The sequence below is a fragment of the Penicillium coprophilum genome (assembly GCF_028826855.1).
Source record: "Penicillium coprophilum strain IBT 35676 chromosome Unknown utg000006l_segment0_segment0, whole genome shotgun sequence".
Lineage (NCBI taxonomy): Eukaryota > Fungi > Ascomycota > Eurotiomycetes > Eurotiales > Aspergillaceae > Penicillium > Penicillium coprophilum.
In genome coordinates, this window is record NW_026622725.1 from 403,300 (window position 1) to 422,492 (window position 19,193).

General features: G+C 47.1%; 10 protein-coding genes across 10 annotated transcripts; 4 read left to right on the forward strand and 6 right to left on the reverse strand.

The window, feature by feature from the left end:
• Positions 1 to 347: 347 nt before the first annotated feature.
• Positions 348 to 962, forward strand: N7500_009171 (SGNH/GDSL hydrolase family protein; the record flags this gene model as incomplete). Its single annotated transcript, XM_056680312.1, has 1 exon — positions 348 to 962. One exon carries the CDS (start codon positions 348 to 350, stop codon positions 960 to 962), a length of 615 nt encoding a protein of 204 aa, XP_056527694.1.
• A 68-nt stretch (positions 963 to 1,030) lies between these two features.
• On the reverse strand, positions 1,031 to 1,412 carry N7500_009172 (Branched-chain amino acid aminotransferase II; the record flags this gene model as incomplete). Its single annotated transcript, XM_056680313.1, has 2 exons — positions 1,031 to 1,130; positions 1,222 to 1,412. The coding sequence occupies 2 exons, from the start codon at positions 1,410 to 1,412 to the stop codon at positions 1,031 to 1,033; spliced, it is 291 nt and encodes a 96-aa protein (XP_056527695.1).
• A 70-nt stretch (positions 1,413 to 1,482) lies between these two features.
• Positions 1,483 to 1,725, reverse strand: N7500_009173 (Branched-chain amino acid aminotransferase II; the record flags this gene model as incomplete). Its single annotated transcript, XM_056680314.1, has 1 exon — positions 1,483 to 1,725. One exon carries the CDS (start codon positions 1,723 to 1,725, stop codon positions 1,483 to 1,485), a length of 243 nt encoding a protein of 80 aa, XP_056527696.1.
• A 463-nt stretch (positions 1,726 to 2,188) lies between these two features.
• N7500_009174 (uncharacterized protein) lies at positions 2,189 to 3,142 on the reverse strand (the record flags this gene model as incomplete). The annotated part of the gene is made up of 1 exon (XM_056680315.1): positions 2,189 to 3,142. One exon carries the CDS (start codon positions 3,140 to 3,142, stop codon positions 2,189 to 2,191), a length of 954 nt encoding a protein of 317 aa, XP_056527697.1.
• Positions 3,143 to 4,023: 881 nt separating this feature from the next.
• Positions 4,024 to 5,918, reverse strand: N7500_009175 (sugar porter family MFS transporter; the record flags this gene model as incomplete). The annotated part of the gene is made up of 4 exons (XM_056680316.1): positions 4,024 to 4,709; positions 4,792 to 5,122; positions 5,174 to 5,727; positions 5,804 to 5,918. The coding sequence occupies 4 exons, from the start codon at positions 5,916 to 5,918 to the stop codon at positions 4,024 to 4,026; spliced, it is 1,686 nt and encodes a 561-aa protein (XP_056527698.1).
• A 2,692-nt stretch (positions 5,919 to 8,610) lies between these two features.
• On the reverse strand, positions 8,611 to 9,546 carry N7500_009176 (uncharacterized protein; the record flags this gene model as incomplete). Its single annotated transcript, XM_056680317.1, has 1 exon — positions 8,611 to 9,546. One exon carries the CDS (start codon positions 9,544 to 9,546, stop codon positions 8,611 to 8,613), a length of 936 nt encoding a protein of 311 aa, XP_056527699.1.
• Positions 9,547 to 11,125: 1,579 nt separating this feature from the next.
• N7500_009177 (uncharacterized protein) lies at positions 11,126 to 11,670 on the reverse strand (the record flags this gene model as incomplete). Its single annotated transcript, XM_056680318.1, has 2 exons — positions 11,126 to 11,167; positions 11,368 to 11,670. The coding sequence occupies 2 exons, from the start codon at positions 11,668 to 11,670 to the stop codon at positions 11,126 to 11,128; spliced, it is 345 nt and encodes a 114-aa protein (XP_056527700.1).
• On the forward strand, positions 11,636 to 14,813 carry N7500_009178 (putative UDP-glucose,sterol transferase; the record flags this gene model as incomplete). The annotated part of the gene is made up of 7 exons (XM_056680319.1): positions 11,636 to 11,702; positions 11,760 to 12,396; positions 12,452 to 12,688; positions 12,761 to 13,528; positions 13,579 to 14,344; positions 14,403 to 14,541; positions 14,614 to 14,813. 7 exons carry the CDS (start codon positions 11,636 to 11,638, stop codon positions 14,811 to 14,813), a joined length of 2,814 nt encoding a protein of 937 aa, XP_056527701.1.
• Positions 14,814 to 15,625: 812 nt separating this feature from the next.
• On the forward strand, positions 15,626 to 16,619 carry N7500_009179 (RTA1 domain-containing protein; the record flags this gene model as incomplete). The annotated part of the gene is made up of 3 exons (XM_056680320.1): positions 15,626 to 15,812; positions 15,864 to 16,112; positions 16,171 to 16,619. The coding sequence occupies 3 exons, from the start codon at positions 15,626 to 15,628 to the stop codon at positions 16,617 to 16,619; spliced, it is 885 nt and encodes a 294-aa protein (XP_056527702.1).
• A 1,022-nt stretch (positions 16,620 to 17,641) lies between these two features.
• N7500_009180 (uncharacterized protein) lies at positions 17,642 to 18,745 on the forward strand (the record flags this gene model as incomplete). Its single annotated transcript, XM_056680321.1, has 1 exon — positions 17,642 to 18,745. The coding sequence occupies one exon, from the start codon at positions 17,642 to 17,644 to the stop codon at positions 18,743 to 18,745; it is 1,104 nt and encodes a 367-aa protein (XP_056527703.1).
• Positions 18,746 to 19,193: the final 448 nt, after the last annotated feature.

The following is a 19,193-nucleotide window of genomic DNA, read 5'->3' on the forward strand; positions in this document are numbered from 1 at the left end:
CAATCTTGCCGAATAGGTTCGGCGAGTGCACGGCAAACTTCCGCGCCCCTTGTCTATGATCGCTATGTATCTTTCGAATTTTCACAATTACCAGGTTTACTGCAGTGACCATGGCATCTTTTCATACTCGCAGATTATGCAACAAACTACCCAGATCTCTCACGAGTGGCATCGATGTGGCCGAGCCAACTACTGCCCGTCTGATCAAGGTTCCTCCACGTTCAGACCAAAATAAGATGAAGATGGCAGGCTATCATGGTATAATACCCTTGACGTATAATATACCCATTGTATTAGTAGATTATTCAGCATCTTCGACCGAGAGGGCCAAACCGAGTTTGCGAATAATGCCATTAGGCGGCTCCGTCACCTATGGCTCCGAGTCCACCGACGGCAATGGCTATAGAAAAGCGCTTCGAGAGCTACTTGTGTCAGGCGGCTACAATGTGAACATGGTCGGGTCTCGCAATTCTGGTTCGATGGAGAACAACGAACATGAAGGCTGGCGGGGATTCCGAATCGATCAAGTTGCCAACAAAGCCAAGAGATCAGTTCCTAGATTCCTACCAAACCTCTTCACCGTCAACGTTGGCTCAAATGATTGCATTCAGGACTTCGAAATCGAGACTGCTAGCAAGCGAATGAGTGACATGCTTGAATATCTCTGGACGGCATCTTCTCACTCAACAATTCTCTTTTCTACTCTCATTCCAAACTTAGATGGAAAGGTTGATACACGAGTCCGTTGCCTGAACGAGCGATTCGGGGAACTAGCAAAAGTGAAAGCAGCGGAAGGAAGAAGAATCGTCCTCGTGGATATGCATGGCCCTGATGGACCTCAGATCGGTGAGCTGACGGATGGCACGCACCCCGATGATGCGGGTTATATGAAAATGGCAATGATTTGGCAGAGAGGCATTCATGAAGCCATAGATAGAGGTTTTATCCAGGAGCCACAATGATCATGCTGGGATATTCGCGGGCTGCAACATGTAATTAGAGACATCGACAAATGATTTTTTGACCTCCTTCATGTAGTCCCTGACTGGTGTGGCCACCAGCCCTTCATCTTTCCGGCAGTCTCGCGGGGTCCATCACCCTGTCTCATGCGAATATCAATCTTGTGTTCTCTGTGGCGAATGTGTGAAATGGGGTGATAAACCACTAGGAGAATACTATGAGCATCTAGAATTTAACCCCAATTTTCAAAGTAGATAGTACCTTACCGCTGTTCCTGTAGCAAATGACTCCAGATTCTTGTTCTCCTTGGAAGCCTCCAAAAATTCACCCATCGTGAACTTGCGCTCTGTGATTGCGAGTTCATCCCCAAGTCGCTCTCTTGCTAGCTCAATGTGACTCCGACGAATCATGCCATCCAGAACGAGATGATCATCTAACCGTGAAGTAATCATCTCCTTCCTTCCATCTTTCCGCCGCCATATCAAAAAGAAATCACTACCTCCAGCCTCAGTGCACTCTCCCTCAGATGCCGTTGCGGTCTAGGCGGAAGAGTCGGAGCTTTTCATCATCGCCGCGGTATGCTTTGAGTCCTTTGAAGCATTCGTGTGCGTATTGAAGGCAGAACGCTTCGGGAGAAGACTTAATGGACAGTAGGGTTTCAGCCCTGGAGTAGACCATCCGATGTCTTTCTTCCAGCGTGCGATAATCATGTGGTCGGTGCAAATGGTGTCTTGCTTTTGGCTGCGGTGGCCTCGTCAGGTACATCTCGAGGATCGGTAGTGTAAGCGTAAGTTAGCTTTGATGCGTCCAGAGGCTGGGTGGCCTGGGGTGAAATAAATGAGGTCATGTTTGAGATTATTTGAGCTGATCATGACTTAAATAGATATGAATACTTTTATTTTCTAATATACAGGGATCAAACATTCGGATTTGGGCGTAAGGCGTGTATAGTAGGGCGTGCACGATACCAAGGCGCGTTGCAACGCCCTATAGATCCACCAGACGCCCCACATCAATCATCATTGTCCACAGAATTTTGGACCAAAGGTGTTCACGAGTAAATTTGTACAGTTGATACAAACTAGGGAGATACTCACAATGCGACTGGATTCTTGTCACGCTGAAAATTCGTGGTCGCGACAAGGGATCATCTAGTAGCTACAGACTATTTAAGGAAGTTATAAACAGCGATAACGCGGGTATGAAGTTATCAAGTTCTAACTAGCTTTTAACTAGAATAAACTGTCTTCGCAAGAGTATCGAGGTGCTCTTCATCCGTGCCACAGCAACCCCCTACTACTTTCAACTCCGGCAACATACTCAAAAGCCCATTGAACTCTCGATCCCAAAGCGAAACATCGCCCCGATCTAGTACCAGCGAGTTATCAAGTTCATCGTGGCACTTAAGACTAGCATTTCCCCGAATCGACCCGATTCTCGACCTCACATCCTGAGGAAGATCTCGTAACGCTGTCATAATATGACGAGGATGCGCACAATTCACCCCGAAATACGTCGTATAATTCTCTGTCTGACGATCGACTTCGCGAATGACATCGCCAAGTGTCTTTCCACCTCGCAGCCGTCCGTCCGTCTCGATGCTAAACGAAACGTGAACAGGGAGATTGAACTCACGCGCCACGCTCACTGCCGCGGTAGCCTCATTGAGATTGGTGACAGTCATGATAGATATCATGTCTACACCTTCTTCAGCGAGTACCTGGACCTGGGCACGATAATTCTCCTGGGCTTGCGAGAAGGAAACCGTTTCCGTGGAATCCACGTAGGCATCTTGGAGTGTTCCAAGGGTTCCACTGATAATGATAGGAGTGGATGGAGTCTGGACGTTTTTTCTGAGATCTTGAAGGATCTTAACTGCTTTGCGGTTCAGATCGAGAATCTCTAGGACGGAGAGATCAAGTTGGGGAGCCCATGCGGGAGAGCCGCGCCATGTGCGGGTTTCAAGGACGATGCCGGCTGAATTCGCGAGTGCGATATTTACATATTCTTTGTAGAGAGAAAGAAGCGTTTCTGTGCCTTCTTTCGTGCTCAGAAGCGGGAGAGCGGAAAAGCACGGAAGGTGGATGTTCTTTTTGTAGACCAGAGTTGTTTCGAGTCCGGCTTCCGTGAGGAAGAGCTTGGACGAAGTCAATTGTGGGAGAGTCTTAGATTGGGAGGCCATTTCTGAAGTGTTGTTATTCCCAGTGAAGGGATTGGAAGAGAAATGGCTGAGAGAAATGGTGAGTTGACCTCGGGACACTTGCTATTGTGGGGCAATTAGTGGGTTCCATAGGTGTCAACGCACCACGCCCTACGTTGAGCCACCATAATTAGACAAAGTGATGACAGTGGTTTTACTTGGTGTACCTGATGGGATGTAAGGAGGAAGAGAAATCAAAGGCTTGCATTTATGGGCAAAATATGTGAGTCACAAACATCACGAACAGTTTCTGATAAAATGAGCAATCTTAAGCATTGAATACTACAAGGGCTACCCTTCAGTGTGATTATCTTCTTGATATATTGGGTGTTTACTAGACTTAGGGCTTAGGGACTGGGGTAAAGCCATGCATCCTGGAGAGAATATGCATGTATGCCTTGTTTGTCAGGCCCTCCGCAGGCTTCTTTTTCGACATGATTAACAGACCACGCACCAATCGCGAAGGCAAGCGGAGATAAAAAATGACACATATCGTATGTGAGAACTCTTTATTGGTTAATGTACGTTGTACGTTGTACGTTGTACGTGTGAAGTGGAGAGGTTGAACTCAGCGCCGCGTCTACTTGCCGAGTCCGCTGGACAACGATGAAAGCCCCGTCGTCACGCCTTTTGGTCCTGTGTCAGGCCTTAGCATTGTTCAAAGTCTAGCAAGGAAGGGCAATCTTTAATAATCAGTAAACGTGTGAAAGGAAATAAAATATCTACAATGGGTAGAGACTGCAATCTGACTGTCAACAGCGAGGTCACACGATCTCTCATAGAGCCTTATACACATTTCGAAATATGCAGCCCCAGGCCACAAATGTATACTATCGAAAAAATAGCTAGAAAACAGATCACATCTATGTAATCTGATGAGTGCCTTCAAGGCCATGAGATCGTCCCGCAGCATGAGCCCAGATTGTAGCCTCAATCCTCGCGCGCTGTTCTGTCTCCACACTCGAACTATTATCCTTAAAGACAGAGTCCATTTCCTCCAAAGTTTTGCCATTAGTTTCCGGAACAAAAAACAATGTCCAAACAAATGACAGGGCACAAAACACACAGAAGAACACATAGGTTCCATATCCAGTGTTTTGCACAAGCGGCGGAGTGATAAGCCCGATGATAAAATTATTAAGCCAGTTCGACATCGTGGAGTACGCCATACCCTTAGCACGTAGCGAAGAGGGGAAGATCTCAGCTGGCATAGCCCAAGGGATGGGGCCCCAAGTAGCTCCGTAGGTCAGCATGAAGACGCACAAGAAGGCGACACAAACCCAACCCTCTGTGGAATGTGCAGGCCAGTTTGATTGGTATTGGCTCATCAGAACAGCAATGATAAAATGGGCAAAAGCCATGCAGCTGGCGCCGCCAAAGAGCAGAGGTCTTCGGCCGAATTTATCCATACCCCATAGGGACCAGAAACATGCCAACATCTGGCAGATGTTGATGACGCCGGACATGTGGAGTTGCATTTCGTAGTTTAGACCCATCCCTTCGAATAGACTGGGTGAGTAATAGATAAGAGCGTTGACACCGCCGAATTCTGTAAAGAGGATATGAATTAGTCTGTGTGAGGTGGAAAGGTAAGGCAGAGGCTTGTGTCCACACGACAGAAAAGTACTCACGTTGGAAGAACATCAATCCAATACCAACATGCGTACGTTTCCAACACCCTTTGCGGAAACAGTCCAAATAGCTCCAGATATGAAGCATTGCACGACTAGTGTAACTTCCATCCTGACAGTTTGGGTGTCTCACAATACTCACTTCGTTGCAAAATGCTACCTCGGAGCGAATATCAACCCACTCTCGGATCACACGCTCGTCGGTAGCGTCGACACCGCGCAATTTACAGAGAACCTGAAGTGCTTCGTCATCTCGGCCCCGACCAGCGAGCCAACGAGGTGAATATGGTAGGAAGGGAATACCGACGCCGAGGAATATGGCAGGAACCATCTATCCACATGATTAGGAAAGAATCAACCGCGACCAAGTAGAAAGGCCTACCTGAATGAGAAACGGAAGGCGCCAAGACCATTCACCCGGAATGTATCGTGTACCATATGTGATATAGAACGCAACCACGACAGCAGTGACAATAGCAAGTTCCTGTAAAACAAGCAAAGTACCGCGAATCTCCGGTGGCGCAATCTCAGAGATATATAGCGGTGCCACCATAGCTAGCATGCCAACACCAATACCTCCGACAAACCGGGCACCTACCAGCATTTCGAAAGTCATAGCACCCGTCTGCAATGCGGATCCAAAAAGGAAGATAATCACTGCAACCATGATAGACCACTTTCGAGAGAATTTATCGGCAATCCATCCCTGGTTCATCGCTCCAAGGAAAGCCCCGAGCTCGATCATGGCAGTGAGGATTCCTTTCTGGAATCCTGCACCTGGTGCATTGGGGCCAACCTCTGGGAATCGTTTAAGGAATTGGTCCATTGTTAGGGTTATGGAGATGACGCCTTGGTCGTAGCCAAACATCGCTCCGCCCAATGTTGCAAATGCGGCGCATGTTGCGACATACTTGTTTGTGAGGATACCCCTGAGACCTGTATTGCGAGATGATGGGTTAGTTTGTGATGAGGATGGAGAAGAGGACTAGTAGGGGAGGGGAGGGGGCTATACCAGGTTCACCATATGGCTGTCTTTCTGATCCAGAGGGAGGTATGAGAGTAAACGGTTCCGTCTTTATCTCGGATTCAATATGTTCGATCTCTGGGGATGCTTTCTTGTCCGCCATGATCTTCTGGAAGTGCGGTAGCTAAGAAGTAGGGTCGATATGCAATGGAGGCAATAATGAGATAATTTTCCAAAGAGAGTATACCAATGTCTAATTGAGCAAATAACAGTCAGGGTATCTTTATAAAGAAAACAGTGAGTATCTGATGTTTCTGTCATCTAGCCGACACACCAATCAGAGCATCAACAGAAATGTACCCCAACCAGTCCCCCCTTACATTTTACCATGAAGCTGACATTCATTGTTAGACCTGACGCCATCGACTGAGAGGTGATGCGGGGAAGACACGCTAATCTGTGGGCTTTCGAGGTTGTTCGCGGGGCCCCGAGATATCATTGAGTCGGGCACCATTTTCCGTCTCGGAGACCATTTTCCATAGCCGATGAAAAACAAAGTTTTGAGAGCCCACAACTATAATAATCGTCTAGGTCAGTGATCTGCACGGGTGGCTATGAGCTTCCAGTTCTGCACTATTGGTGCTATACTTTACAAATTTGCGAATCTCTGGGATTGAGTGACTACTGGGAGTGATGCATGGGAGATAACTTGTCCACCTATGTAATGATTAAGACCAGGAAGAGACGGAATTTGGAATAGTGTTAATAACTGACAACCACGCGGGAATCGAGAAACTTGCCGCATGTTCGAGATCACATTTTGAGCTGTGTGGTCATCATAGGTGTGAGGCGCCACATGAATTTCGCTCTCTAAACTTGCCTGAACATAACGACCTGACACACCTTGCAGCAGTGGTCAGCATGATAAGAATAGGGATTTGGGGGTGTCATACAACATACAAGTGTCATAATTTAAGTGCTCGGTGTCTATTAAATCATAGTCCAACACACTTGATTGCCTACCATAAAGCCGATTGTTACTGATTGCCACAGCATGGAAGGCTTCAAGCATTGATAGCACACCTGATCAACAATCTCTGTGGAGATGTCTCTCGACTCGCTAGGCTAGGATAGCTGAGCAAGCTAAAAGGTTTCAGGTGGCTTGTCAGGCTATTGTTAAAGGCTGATGGCTACACGAAATGTCTGAAATCACGGTGTGAGACATGTACATGGAGCCTGAGAAGATATTTTCTCGAAGAAAGCACCATATTGGCAGCTGAATAGCTTTTTTCGTTGTCTACACCGCTGTCCATACTGTGTCCGGTATACGGACAATGATTAACGAATTATTAGAGTGTGACGCTGTAGATGCTCCAGCCGTCGAGATTCACGGTGTCAAAACTTACAATTCAATGCTGTTTTGCCTAGCGAGTGAGAGAGGGGGGGGGGGGTTAAGGGGTTAGATCCATACTGGCGGGGATTTAAACGCAAGGATTTCCTGTGCGTGCTAGCTGTATGTTCCGTGAACATTCATCATGACCTTCGGCAAAAGACATCCTGACTAATCACCATGGAGTGGACCTCGGGAGCCCTCATATAAACAAACCCCCATAATGCTTAAAGATAACACCTCGGATTTTTCTCCTAGTAACGGGAGAATGATGCTCGAACGGCTCACTCTATCACTTCGGTGGTTCAAGCACAGGGTTGGAGAGTCGTTGGAAATCATGTTCGATATCCATAGCCATGGAGAAAGGACCCGCTTGAATAAACTGACCTCTTCTGAAGTGTATGAATCATTTTTTTCCCCAAAAAAATTGATTATAGACCTGCATGTAAAGATATCCAGGAAAGGTATAAAAGTGGTATTTGGCACAACATCTGAGATCCCATTGTAGCTTCCACCTCTTGAGAACCTTATCAAATTACCTCCATCCATTCTGCGACGTAATCTCTTCTTCAACATATCGCAGAAAGTGATCCGCGTCGAAGGGGCGCGAACTTCAGTCCAAAGCCTGAAAGTTTTCAAGGAGCCCATCTCAGAGCCCTCAACGTATGAAGTTTTGATCAAAGTTCGCAGTGTCTTCTTTAATTGTTGGGATATCGGGGTAACTAAATTGCCGTATCCATCTCCTGTGAAGGACAATGTTGTCCCATGCTCGGTGGCTGCCGGTGGTGTGGTCCAGATCAGTGAAGTATCGGCAAATTTGTTGTGGATGATCATGTGATGGGAACATTCAATCCCCTGGCTTTCTCTCGGTTATAGAACTTGTCTACGTAAATGTAGTATGAACTAGAATGTTCAAATGCTGTAAGCGTATTTCTTACTCTCTTTAAGGGTGCCACTAGATCAAAATAGGTAGTGTATTGTCTGTTATCCTTCTTAGTCACCGCTGTTTCCTACCATTATTCTACCGCACCAAAAATTCCATGTATAGTCCTTCTCGAAATCGGCTTGACCGATGCACAATCAACCACTCTCCGGTGGCCCCACTGTCAAGGCCTTAGCGCCGAAATAAATTTGGTGGGTCATGGAGATAATGCCGCCTTAAAGACGGCCTTTTGTGGTAGAACGTTCAGTAGGCTTTTTCGAAGGAATGCAAAAAGGTACCAAGCGAATGTCTTGCAGTATCGAATTTCTAATTTTGTCGAAAAATAAATCGAAGCAAATGCCTAAGTACTACATTGCCGTCTCCAGTCTCATCAAGATTATTGTGAAAAATCTTACGGCTTGCCTTAGTGTAGTCGCGCAGATCCTGTAAGTTACGGAATAGCCGTATATTACTGCACTGTCCCCCACTACGAGCCCAGTCGATCAAGTCAACAATATTCACGTATATACCCCGCACAGCCTATTAGGTAAGGTTAATATTGTATCGTAGATATATCACGGTGAGCTCTACCTTTTCGCAATCAAGACAAGTGCTTGGTATGGGTTTAATCCTCACAGCGCGGCAAAGTGAATGCCAAGCGGCAAGGTCGTTCTCTGTTCCGAACCAGAGCTTGAACTCTTGACTGAGAGCTTCTTGAAATCGTTGCCAAGCTTGATCAGATTCCCTTTCGCCTCTACGCCAACCGTAATATCTTTGTAAAGATGAATACGATTCGCTTGGTGCTAATACGGGATCATATACAAACCCATCAAAGGACTGAAAAAATATATCGAGAGGAGTTCTGGACAGCTGAGCATGTGCTGGTGAATCGCGTAGGTGTTGGTCGAGGGCGTCTTGACTACCAAACGAACGATTGCAGGGCTCACAGTCAAAAGTCACAGTATGTGCTGGTGAATCGCGTAGGTGCTGGTCGAGGGCGTCTTGACTACCAAACGAACGATTGCAGGGCTCACAGTCAAAAGTCACAGTATGTGCTGGTGAATCGCGTAGGTGCTGGTCGAGGGCGTCTTGGCTACCAAACGAACGATTGCAGGGCTCACAATCAAAAGTCACAGCATGTGCTGGTGCGTCGCGTAGGTGCTGGTCGAGGGCGTCTTGGCTGCTAAACGAACGATTGCAGGGCTCACAATCAAAAGTCACAGCATGTGCTGGTGCGTCGCGTAGGTGTTGGTCGAGGGCATCTTGGCTGCCAAACGAACGATTACAGGGCTCACAGTCAAAAGTCACAGTATGTGCTGGTGCGTCGCGTAGGTGTTGGTCGAGGGCGTCTTGGCTGCTAAACGAACGATTGCAGGGCTCACAATCGAAAGCCACAGTATGTGCCGGTGAGTCGCGTAGGTGCTGGTCGAGGGCCTCCTGGCTGCGAAAAGAACGATCGCAAGGCTCGCACCATTTCATGGTAGTAGGTTAGATGTAGAAATTTGACGAGGAATTGATCTTGTTCTTAGTTACCCCGCATCACGGAGCCAAACAGTAGACGCGAGGGTGCCTAACCGAAAGCCAAGCGATCTCCTCCAAGCGCAGAATGTGGCAAACCTGGTTTCCAATTTGCCTGTGGCTGCTATGCAGCTGTGAACTGGCGCAATGACTTGGAAGTCGTGGCCTAAGCTAATTGGATGCTTCACTTATCTTGATAATCTGCTAAGACCTGGATCTCACACGGAGCCTCCCTCTTCGCTCCTCGATCTTTTCATTGCAGTCAGTCAAAGAAAGAGATGAACGGAATTCTGAGAGTTGAAATCGAGCAATAAGAAATCCAAATCCAAAATGGAAATACAGCTTCTATATAGCAGTGTAATCAATGGAACCGGCCACGTTAGTATTGGTACTCAGCGTTGGTGTATGTAAGAATGCGGCATCCTTTGGGTAATCTGTTTCCTCTGGGTTCAAGCAATATACATTATCTAGCCCTTTTCCCTGCTGAGTCTATTGTACATAATGCGCGTCAAACTTGTTGTGGTTCCTTAAAGGCTACGTTATCGGCCCCAAAAGGCTGTTGCCCGTAAGAAAGACAACAATGGAGACGCAAGCAGTTAATTATGTGGTCGTCCGTGATGATATTCCCTCGGCCAAAATAAACACCCCAAACAAGGCGGTCGCTGCGAATGACAGTATGGTCAGGTTGAGAAGGAGTGGGAAACTGAATTCATTCAGGAAATGGGTTGCAAAGACCCTTGTGTCCACTACCAGAGGGTTTGACCCGATTCTCTGACACATTTTCCAAACTTCCAAGGAGTATACAATATTGTTCAACCAATATTTCACAGCGAGCCTCAATTGACAGCGGCTTCGTCTAGTTGATAGTGTAATATAGATTACAGCTCCACTAAAGCATTAGCGAAGGGGTAGTTCAAAATTTTCGTATAGTAAATAGTGTCAGAATAGAAGGATACTTCTGCTGTATATTGGTGCTTCATCTATAAGGGGGATGTTAGATATCATAGGCATTTATATACCTTATGCCTGATATAGATCAACTGTATCAAACATACATGATATAAGTCTATGCTTGGCAGTATAAATAGGGTCTCAGTATCCTAGTCACACTTGCTTTCCCTTTCTTCCCAGTCTTGCTTTTGGATAGAGAGATATCATCATTATCTCGATCATCAAATTTTCCGACCCCCTGAAAGTGGCTCAAGGATTAATGTGATTTTTACCATCTAATCGCATTACTGCGGAGGAGGCGCCTGCATTACGCAGCGATACGCAAGAAAGAAAGAATACAAAATTTACTCTAGAATTGAATATCAAGTACGGAATGAGCCATAGTTTTCTACCTCGGTAAGTAAATCGGAAAAAAATGTACCTAACTACCTAGGGCATGAACCAATGACTAAGCTCTGAATAGTTCCAGGCCACGGCCTCCCGAGGTAAGCCGGCGCTGATCCCGAGACCCACGAAGATCCGGGAAGCCTACGGGAGTGCGGCAATTGACCGCCACGGAGCATTGCACCATAATATTTTACCGCCTGACTCAGCGCTGGCTTTTCATTGGGGCCAGTGCAAGATTAGTTATCTGTAGATGGATGTAATAAAGTATACTGCAGGCAGAATTTGAATTTGTGCACTGGCTGTAATAGACCAGGTGCTGTGGGACCCCTCTGACATCATCAAGTAAAGCTGATCATATTCCTTTTTAATGGTTTTGAATCCCGCCAACATATCAACTCTAATAAATGAACATACCCATTGTTGCTATAATCTGTTGTACCATACGCTAATATCGCTGCCAGTCTTGACTTGCGTCACTCTAGGCCACATCAGGCCGATCTCCCGCGAAAAAATGGACTCGGACTCGGCACCACCGATTATGAGGCGTAGGTCCAGCCGCCAAGGCTCAATACAATCAGAGGACTGGCCGGAGAGGGTTCCTATGTCGTCCTCCGGACATTTAAGGAGGAGGGACTCGACTCCATCGATTTTGAGGCGCAGGTCCAGCCGCCATGGGTCAATCCGCTCGGGGGACTGGCCTGAGGAAGTCGCCATGTCACCCTCCCCACGTCGCGAGCGGAGGCACATCGGAGAACGAAACGGCGGAGTGAAAGTCTTAAGTTCGTGATCAAATAAAGCGTTGCCACATATTACGGCTAACGATGGACATATTGTAGGTGATGGCCGGCTTGATATAAAGCTCAACGAACATATGCCACAGCTCGCAGGGTTATTGAATCGCATTCAAACGACAAATAAGCCACCAGATCTAGAAGCTTTAGCAGACCAACCGACCCCTGAAGCAATACCACCAGATGAAGGCAAACACTTCCCACTGAAGCTGAACATCGTCATTCAAGTTATCGGATCTCGGGGTGACATCCAACCGTTTATTGCGCTAGGAAAGGAATTGAAAGCATATGGACACCGCGTACGGCTAGCAACCCACCTAAACTTCCGGGAATGGGTGCTTGAGGCCGGCTTGGAGTTCTTCAATATCGGTGGTGATCCCGAGGAGCTGATGGCTTTTATGGTCCAAAATCCCTCTCTACTTCCCGCGTTCAGCACGATCCGAAGCGGAGCCATCCAGAAACGCCGGCGTGAAATGAAAGAGATCATATACGGCTGTTGGCGGTCATGTATTGAGACAGGTGACGGCACGGAGCTGCATCAGATCAAAGAGGATCTCTGGAGTGAGACGGTGGACTATCGTCGAAGGCCGTTCGTTGCTGATACAATAATTGCTAATCCACCCAGCTTGGGCCATATCCATTGCGCGCAGCGGCTGGGGATTCCACTTCATATGATGTTCACGTGAGTCCATCTTCAGATATGAGCCTCGCGAGACATCCTAATGGAAATTTCCTAGAATGCCATGGTCAGCTACTCAGGCGTTTCCGCATCCACTGGCCGTTCTTCATCCGCAGGATTGCAAGCCAACCGTTGCAAATCTCATATCGTATACCGTTGTGGATATAATGATTTGGGAGGGATTGGGAGATCTGGTCAATTCATGGCGGAAGAGGTGCCTGGCACTCGATCCGTTAGATTCGATCACGGCGCCAAGCCTACCACAGCGCCTCGGAGTTCCGTTCTCATATCTATGGTATGGGCTGACACCCAATATTGACTCGAGGTTGGCGGATATGAACAGTTAACTGACTACGGTTTTGTGCAGGTCGCCGGCATTGCTGCCAAAGCCACGCGATTGGGATGATCACATCGATATTTGCGGCTTCAGCGTATTACCTACAAAGTCAGACTACACGCCTCCAAAAGAGATCGTCGATTTTCTCAACGCAGGGCCCACTCCACTCTACGTCGGATTTGGTTCTATTGTGGTAGAAAACCAAATCAAACTGACTCAAGTCGTGTTCAACGCAATAGAAAACGCTGGCCAGCGCGCAATAGTTTCGAAAGGTTGGGGAAACCTTGGGGTCGATGAGGTAGATGTACCAGATAATATCCTCATCGTCGGCAGCGTACCACATGACTGGTTATTCCAGCATGTATCATGCGTGATTCATCACGGTGGTGCTGGCACCACTGCCGCAGGACTTGCTCTTGGACGGCCGACTATCATTGTTCCTTTCTTTGGAGACCAACAGTTTTGGGGAAGTATCGTTGCAGCAGCTGGAGCTGGGCCGCAGCCCGTACCTCACAAGCAACTCACAGTTGAGAATCTTACCGATGCAATTCAAAATGCGCTGAAACCTTCTGTGCAAGAGAAGGCGCAAGAAATCGCGGATAAAATGCAAAAAGAGTCCGGCACACGAGATGGAGTACGCAGCTTTCATCGACATCTTAACCTGAAGACTTTACGATGCGCAATATGTCCCACTCGTCCTGCTGTGTGGCACCTTAGGCAAACTTCAGTTGGGCTCAGTGCTTTTGCTGCAACAGTACTGGTTGAAATGGGGGCTTTACAACCAGAGAATCTTGCCCTGTACGTTGACCGCCAAAAAGATCTTTGCAGACCGCTAACCGATTATCAAGGAGCCGAGCATCGGAGTATGACACATACCGTAATCCTGTAGGCCCTGTCAGCGCAGGAGCCCAGGTTCTACTCGGAGCTATCGCGAATTTTGTGACCGGGCTCGGCGAGGTTCCTTATGATATCGTTACGGATTTTGTCACAGCCGGTCGTGCAATACATCAGACTCATGCCCAGAGTGAAGGGCAACGAAGATTTTCGTGGAGGAGATTCCGCAGAAGCCAAGATTCAGACCAGAGTAGTGATGAGGAGCAGTACCATGAGTCCGCTGAGTATCATCAACATACCGAGCCTCAAGAGCCCACCGGGTACCAAGAGCCCGCCGTGTATCCTGGACCTGACCAGTCCCAAGGACATGGGCTTTCAGATAGCGATGAGGATGATGATAATTATGAAGGTGGTATTGATCTCGCTGACGGAATAAGCCTTGACACGAACGACAGCGAAACTGACAACATAAGACACGAAAAAATGAACAGTAATTTACCAGCTAGCGCAGTTGGCGCGAAAAAGGGTTTACCGCGTGATCGATCGGAACTTATGACCTATCTGGAGTCACACAAAAAGAAAGGTGTAACTCAAGAGATACGCACTCACAGCAGTCGAATGTCGATGAAATTTTTGAAAAACATACTCTGGCTCCCAACGGACTTGACTCTCAGCATGTCCAAAGGATTCCACAATGCGCCGAGGATATACCATGACCAAATGATCACAGAACTGCCAAAGGTTATTGGAATTCGGAGTGGACTCGCGGCAGCCAGAATTGTATTTCACCCATCCCTGGTGATCAAAAGGTGCCAACTAATACTTGTACTTTGTGTAGGAATTCCGCGATGGGTTTTACTACGGTATCACGGGCTTGATCACGCAGCCCCGGTACGGTGCCAAGCAGGAAGGAGCAAAAGGAGTGTTTAAAGGAATTGGGAAAGGGATTGGCGGTGTCTTCCTGAAGCCACCAGCAGGTAAGCTTTCACTATGCATCTTTGGACCACTCTTGCGCCGTGCGCAAGTTATTCTAACTCAACTCTTTCTAGGTCTCTGGGGGCTGTTTGGATATCCCTTGGTTGGGATCCGCAGGAAGCTTCAAAGGTCATTAGGCAGGAGCCAGGAGCTTGGTATCATCGCATCTCGAATAGCGCAAGGTATTGAAGAAATGCAGGCGTCTACCCCTGAGGAACGCGCCGAGGTTGCTCGAAAATGGCATATTCTCAAAGATGAACTTCATGCCGCTTAGTGACATGCCTGTCGAGCTTTTGCACCACATTGCGTTCATCATGACTCTTCTCGTTTCTCGTACTAATCGTCTACTCATGTATCATATCAGTGGAGGAATTGCATGCATGTACATATACATATCGTTATAAAAGTTTAATAGGCTTATCACCTAGCGGTGCGGAAATAAAACAAGCACAAAAAATGTGTACAAAGGTTCATGTAGTTGTAGATCATCGTCTACACGAAAGCCGAGAGGCGTGTATACCATTTTTTACTTTCTGTGCGCGCGATTATGGCCTGTGTTTTCCCATTCTTGATCAGTCTCGAGGGCCTCGGTTCCATTAGCTTGATCATATAGTTCTTGAAGCGTAAACGACCGATGACCCCGTTGAACCAGACGCGGGCTATGCAATTGAAACTATATGTGCTAGCTCGGTTTGATTTGAGATTCAGGCTTGCTAGTTTTTTTTTCCATTCCATGACCTCTCCACTTTTTGTTTCTCTAGTGATAGATATTTATTATTTCCCCATTAAGCTCGTGAACTTGGCGAATCAGGCACCTGTAGAAAGTCCTTCTTGTCGGCTTTGCCGCCGACCCACCCGTACTCGTTTTGGGGCCCTTCCAGTATACAGAAACCCACGGAATGCACCCTCCGAAGCCGAGCTATTTTTGTATGCATTGTTTTGTTGCTTGGTAAAAGCTTTATGGGACAGCTATAAGAACTCTTCCGATAAATCTAAGATGTACGAAATTCAAAATCCGTACTCAACATACTGGAAGATCAGATCCGTTCCAAACTCCACTATTCTAGCACGACAAATCGTGTCAAGATGTACACTGAAATGCTTTCAAATCGCTCTGATGAGGAATTAGCTTTTGCGTTCTATCGCTACGACCCCAGCATGGGCGGTGCTGTCCTTTTCATCATCCTTTTTATGGGAACCACCTTTTATCACATCTTCCAGTTATTCAAAACACGGACTTGGTTCTTTATTCCATTCGCAATAGGAGGCCTTCGTATGAGACACCCAGTTCCTTACGCTTCAGTATATCAGCTAACAGAAGCAGTTGAGATTGTTGGGTATATCGGACGTGCCGCGTCAAGCAAACAGAGTCCAGATTGGACGCTAGGCCCATACATTGTGCAGACACTCTGTCTTCTCCTCGCCCCGGCTCTCTTAGCAGCATCAATTTACATGCTCCTCGGACGAATCATCCTGGTGCTACAGGCCGAGTCGCATGCGATTTTGAAAAAGAAGTGGCTCACTAAAATCTTTGTTACGGGCGATGTGATGTCGTTTTTACTACAAGGTGCTGGTCAGTACAGAAGACTTCCCAACTACTTGATCCAAGCAGATACTTATATTTTATCCAGGCGGCGGCATTCAAAGTAGCGGAAGCCTTGACGGCATGAAGACTGGAGAGCGCATTATCATCGCTGGGCTTTTCGTCCAGATAATATTCTTCGGCTTCTTCATTGTTGTCACTGTTCTCTTTGATCTGAAGTTGCGCAGGTATCCTATCCCACGGTGCGTCTCTGGGGAGATTCCATGGCGGAGATATCTCAACATTCTCTACGTGACTAGCTTTTTGATTCTCGTCCGCTCGGCCTTTCGATTGGTAGAATACATACAGGGGAATCAAGGGTTTCTTTTGCATCATGAGGTTTACTTATATGTCTTTGACTCGCTGCTTATTTTCATTGCCATGGTTATTTTCAATGTCGCACATCCCCATGAAATCACTCGACTCCTGGGGGTTATTTCGGATTACGATTTGACTAGCAACCCCGAACATTTGAATGTCAAACCGTACGGTGTCTAGGTATTTCGATGCTCTCGGTCATATCTGCAACGGATTTGTGTTTTTTTTTTTTTTTTTCTTTCCGGTTTCCATGGTAGGTATTAAGCTTAAAGAAGATCGAAGATTGGCTGGTCAATTCTAAATTCAACCACGTCCACATCAAGTCTAGACGTGTTCGCATTTGCCATACGAATACGGGTGGGTCCTGATAATCATAAGGGGCTACCATGAACGAATCGCGATCAAATTCTCTATGAGTCTGGGCTTTCTCACTTACCTGGTCCAATATTTTGAAACTTTGATCCCATTCGCCTCTATGATGCATTTTCAGTTGTGTCTCCATCCCATAGAGTTTTTCACTTGCTGTGTCCATTGTATCAGTCTCGCAATGTTGATATCCTCGACGGGTCGTCTACATCTTTGGTTGCTGTGGACCGCCCGACAAGCCCCATCAGATTTGACTTCCACAGCTCATAGGCTGCAACTTTGCGTAAATGATCTCAATCATGGTGGATAGTCTTTGTCGGAAAATTCTCTTAGCCAAAAGATGGACGGAGACATATCAGTCTCCAATACACCAGTGAATTACCCAGTTGTGAGAAGACATCGCGCCCGCCACACCAAATCTCGCAATGGCTGCTATCCTTGCAAAATCCGAAGGGTCAAGGTACATATCTTGAGTAATGGTCCTGGTAGTTTCTATTGACCACTGAAATGCTGATTTTCCTCAAGTGCGACGAGCTTCAGCCCGCGTGTGGCACATGTTCTTCCAGGGGGAACCTTGTTCTTATCGTCTCCCACGCGTGACTGCGAGGAAACCTCCTAGGTCAAGAGCAGATTCAGAGAAAGATGACCAATCTCTCCTACCAGACTCTTTCGATCCGTCTAGTGAGGGTCCAGTGTTGGGTCACATTCAGCCATTAGCAATAAAGGCGACAGTCACGGCGACCATCTCGAGCCAACCCCACCAACACCAGCATAGGGATCTAGAGATGAATGATTTGAGACTCATTCAGTTCTATCATCTATACACCGCTAAACAGATGACCTTACACCAAAGGCGATCTGATGTTTGGCAGCGGATTATCCCTGAATTAGCAAGTGAAAATCGATATCTGATGCATCTCCTGCTAGCATTGGGGGGTATCCACATGGTCAAACAAAAGGCCGATGCCAGTCGACCTGTGGAAGGTTCAGATACGGTGGACTTGGCCATCATCATGGAACATCATCAAAGAGGGTTAGAAGGGTTCAGAGAAGACGTGTCCCGCATCTCTTCTTTCAACGCAGAAGCTATTTTCACAGGCTCAATCCTTGTTGTTGCCTTCGCATTTGCCTATCTCAAGATTCAGGACCTCGACCCACTTACTGAGCCTATCGAAGAGATGAATAGCTCAATGGCAAATCTGCATTCCACAAATAAAATACCGCGCCTCAACTGGCTGTACCTCAACCGAGGTGTGACTTCTGTGATAGGTGATCAATGGCAAACCTTGAAATCTAGCCGGCTCCGACAGATACTGTCACTACAACACACCGATGAGACTTGGTTGGACTCATCATTGCATGCCCCGTCTCGGCTTTCTCGTTGTCCACCCCGTCTGTTGAAGTTTGCAGAAGGCGCTCGTCAAGCCGTCGCGTCTATCAAGACTTTGTTGAACATGGTTGAACCCACCCGGGATGATTTATCCAGCTGCTCGGGAACACCGACATCCCAACCTTCACCGTCCACGACTTTAGATTGGGCCATGGATGCACACTTTGAGACCATACGTATCCTGGAATCACTTTACTTGCGCATTTTATCTGTATTGCACTGCACGGCGACCGAGTTTCCCTCTGACAAGGAGATACAGATAGAATTCGAAGAGGCAGCGATTTTGTCCTGGCCGTGTTTGCTCCCCAGTGCTTTCTTGACATCGCTTGAGCGAAGCGACCATAACAGTCTTCACGGACACTCGCTCGTCATCCTTGCTCATTTTTACCTAGTGAATACCCTGGTTGATACCTGGTATATGAGGGGGTCCTTTGAACTGGAGCTACTCAGAGTCAACACGCTGGTCGGATCCTTGAATGAGAGTCAACTGTCAACATTCATGCTTTGGCCTAACGAAGTCGTGGCATTGCCACTGAGCTGTATATCTTAAGGTATAGGAACAGGAAGATCTCGCATGATACTACCAACGCCTTTCACTGCATATCTGTGCATGTGTAGAAGATCCACGTATACGGGACAAGTTTACTCATTCCACCTAAGATTGGAATTAGATGAGCCTTAATGCCAAGTAAAAACCATCCAGAGTGGATACGTAAATGGATTCCATGGACCAACGGAAAAAATCTGAATCCAACCCGTGGACGATTCAGGACCAATTCCGTCCCGAAGTCGGACTAGAGCCGCTAGACCAGGGACCCGCGAAAACGAATACGGGTGGGGCCGACCAAGCATGGGGGCAAGATTGTATAAGAATTCTACCGTTTGGCCCCAGGATTTAATATTATAGCCTTTGCTCTAGAATCTTTTATTTTCTCCTCATTTTGGTCTTTCTTTCTTCTCATCCCCAAGTTTCTTTTGAGCTGTACCTAACCATTTGA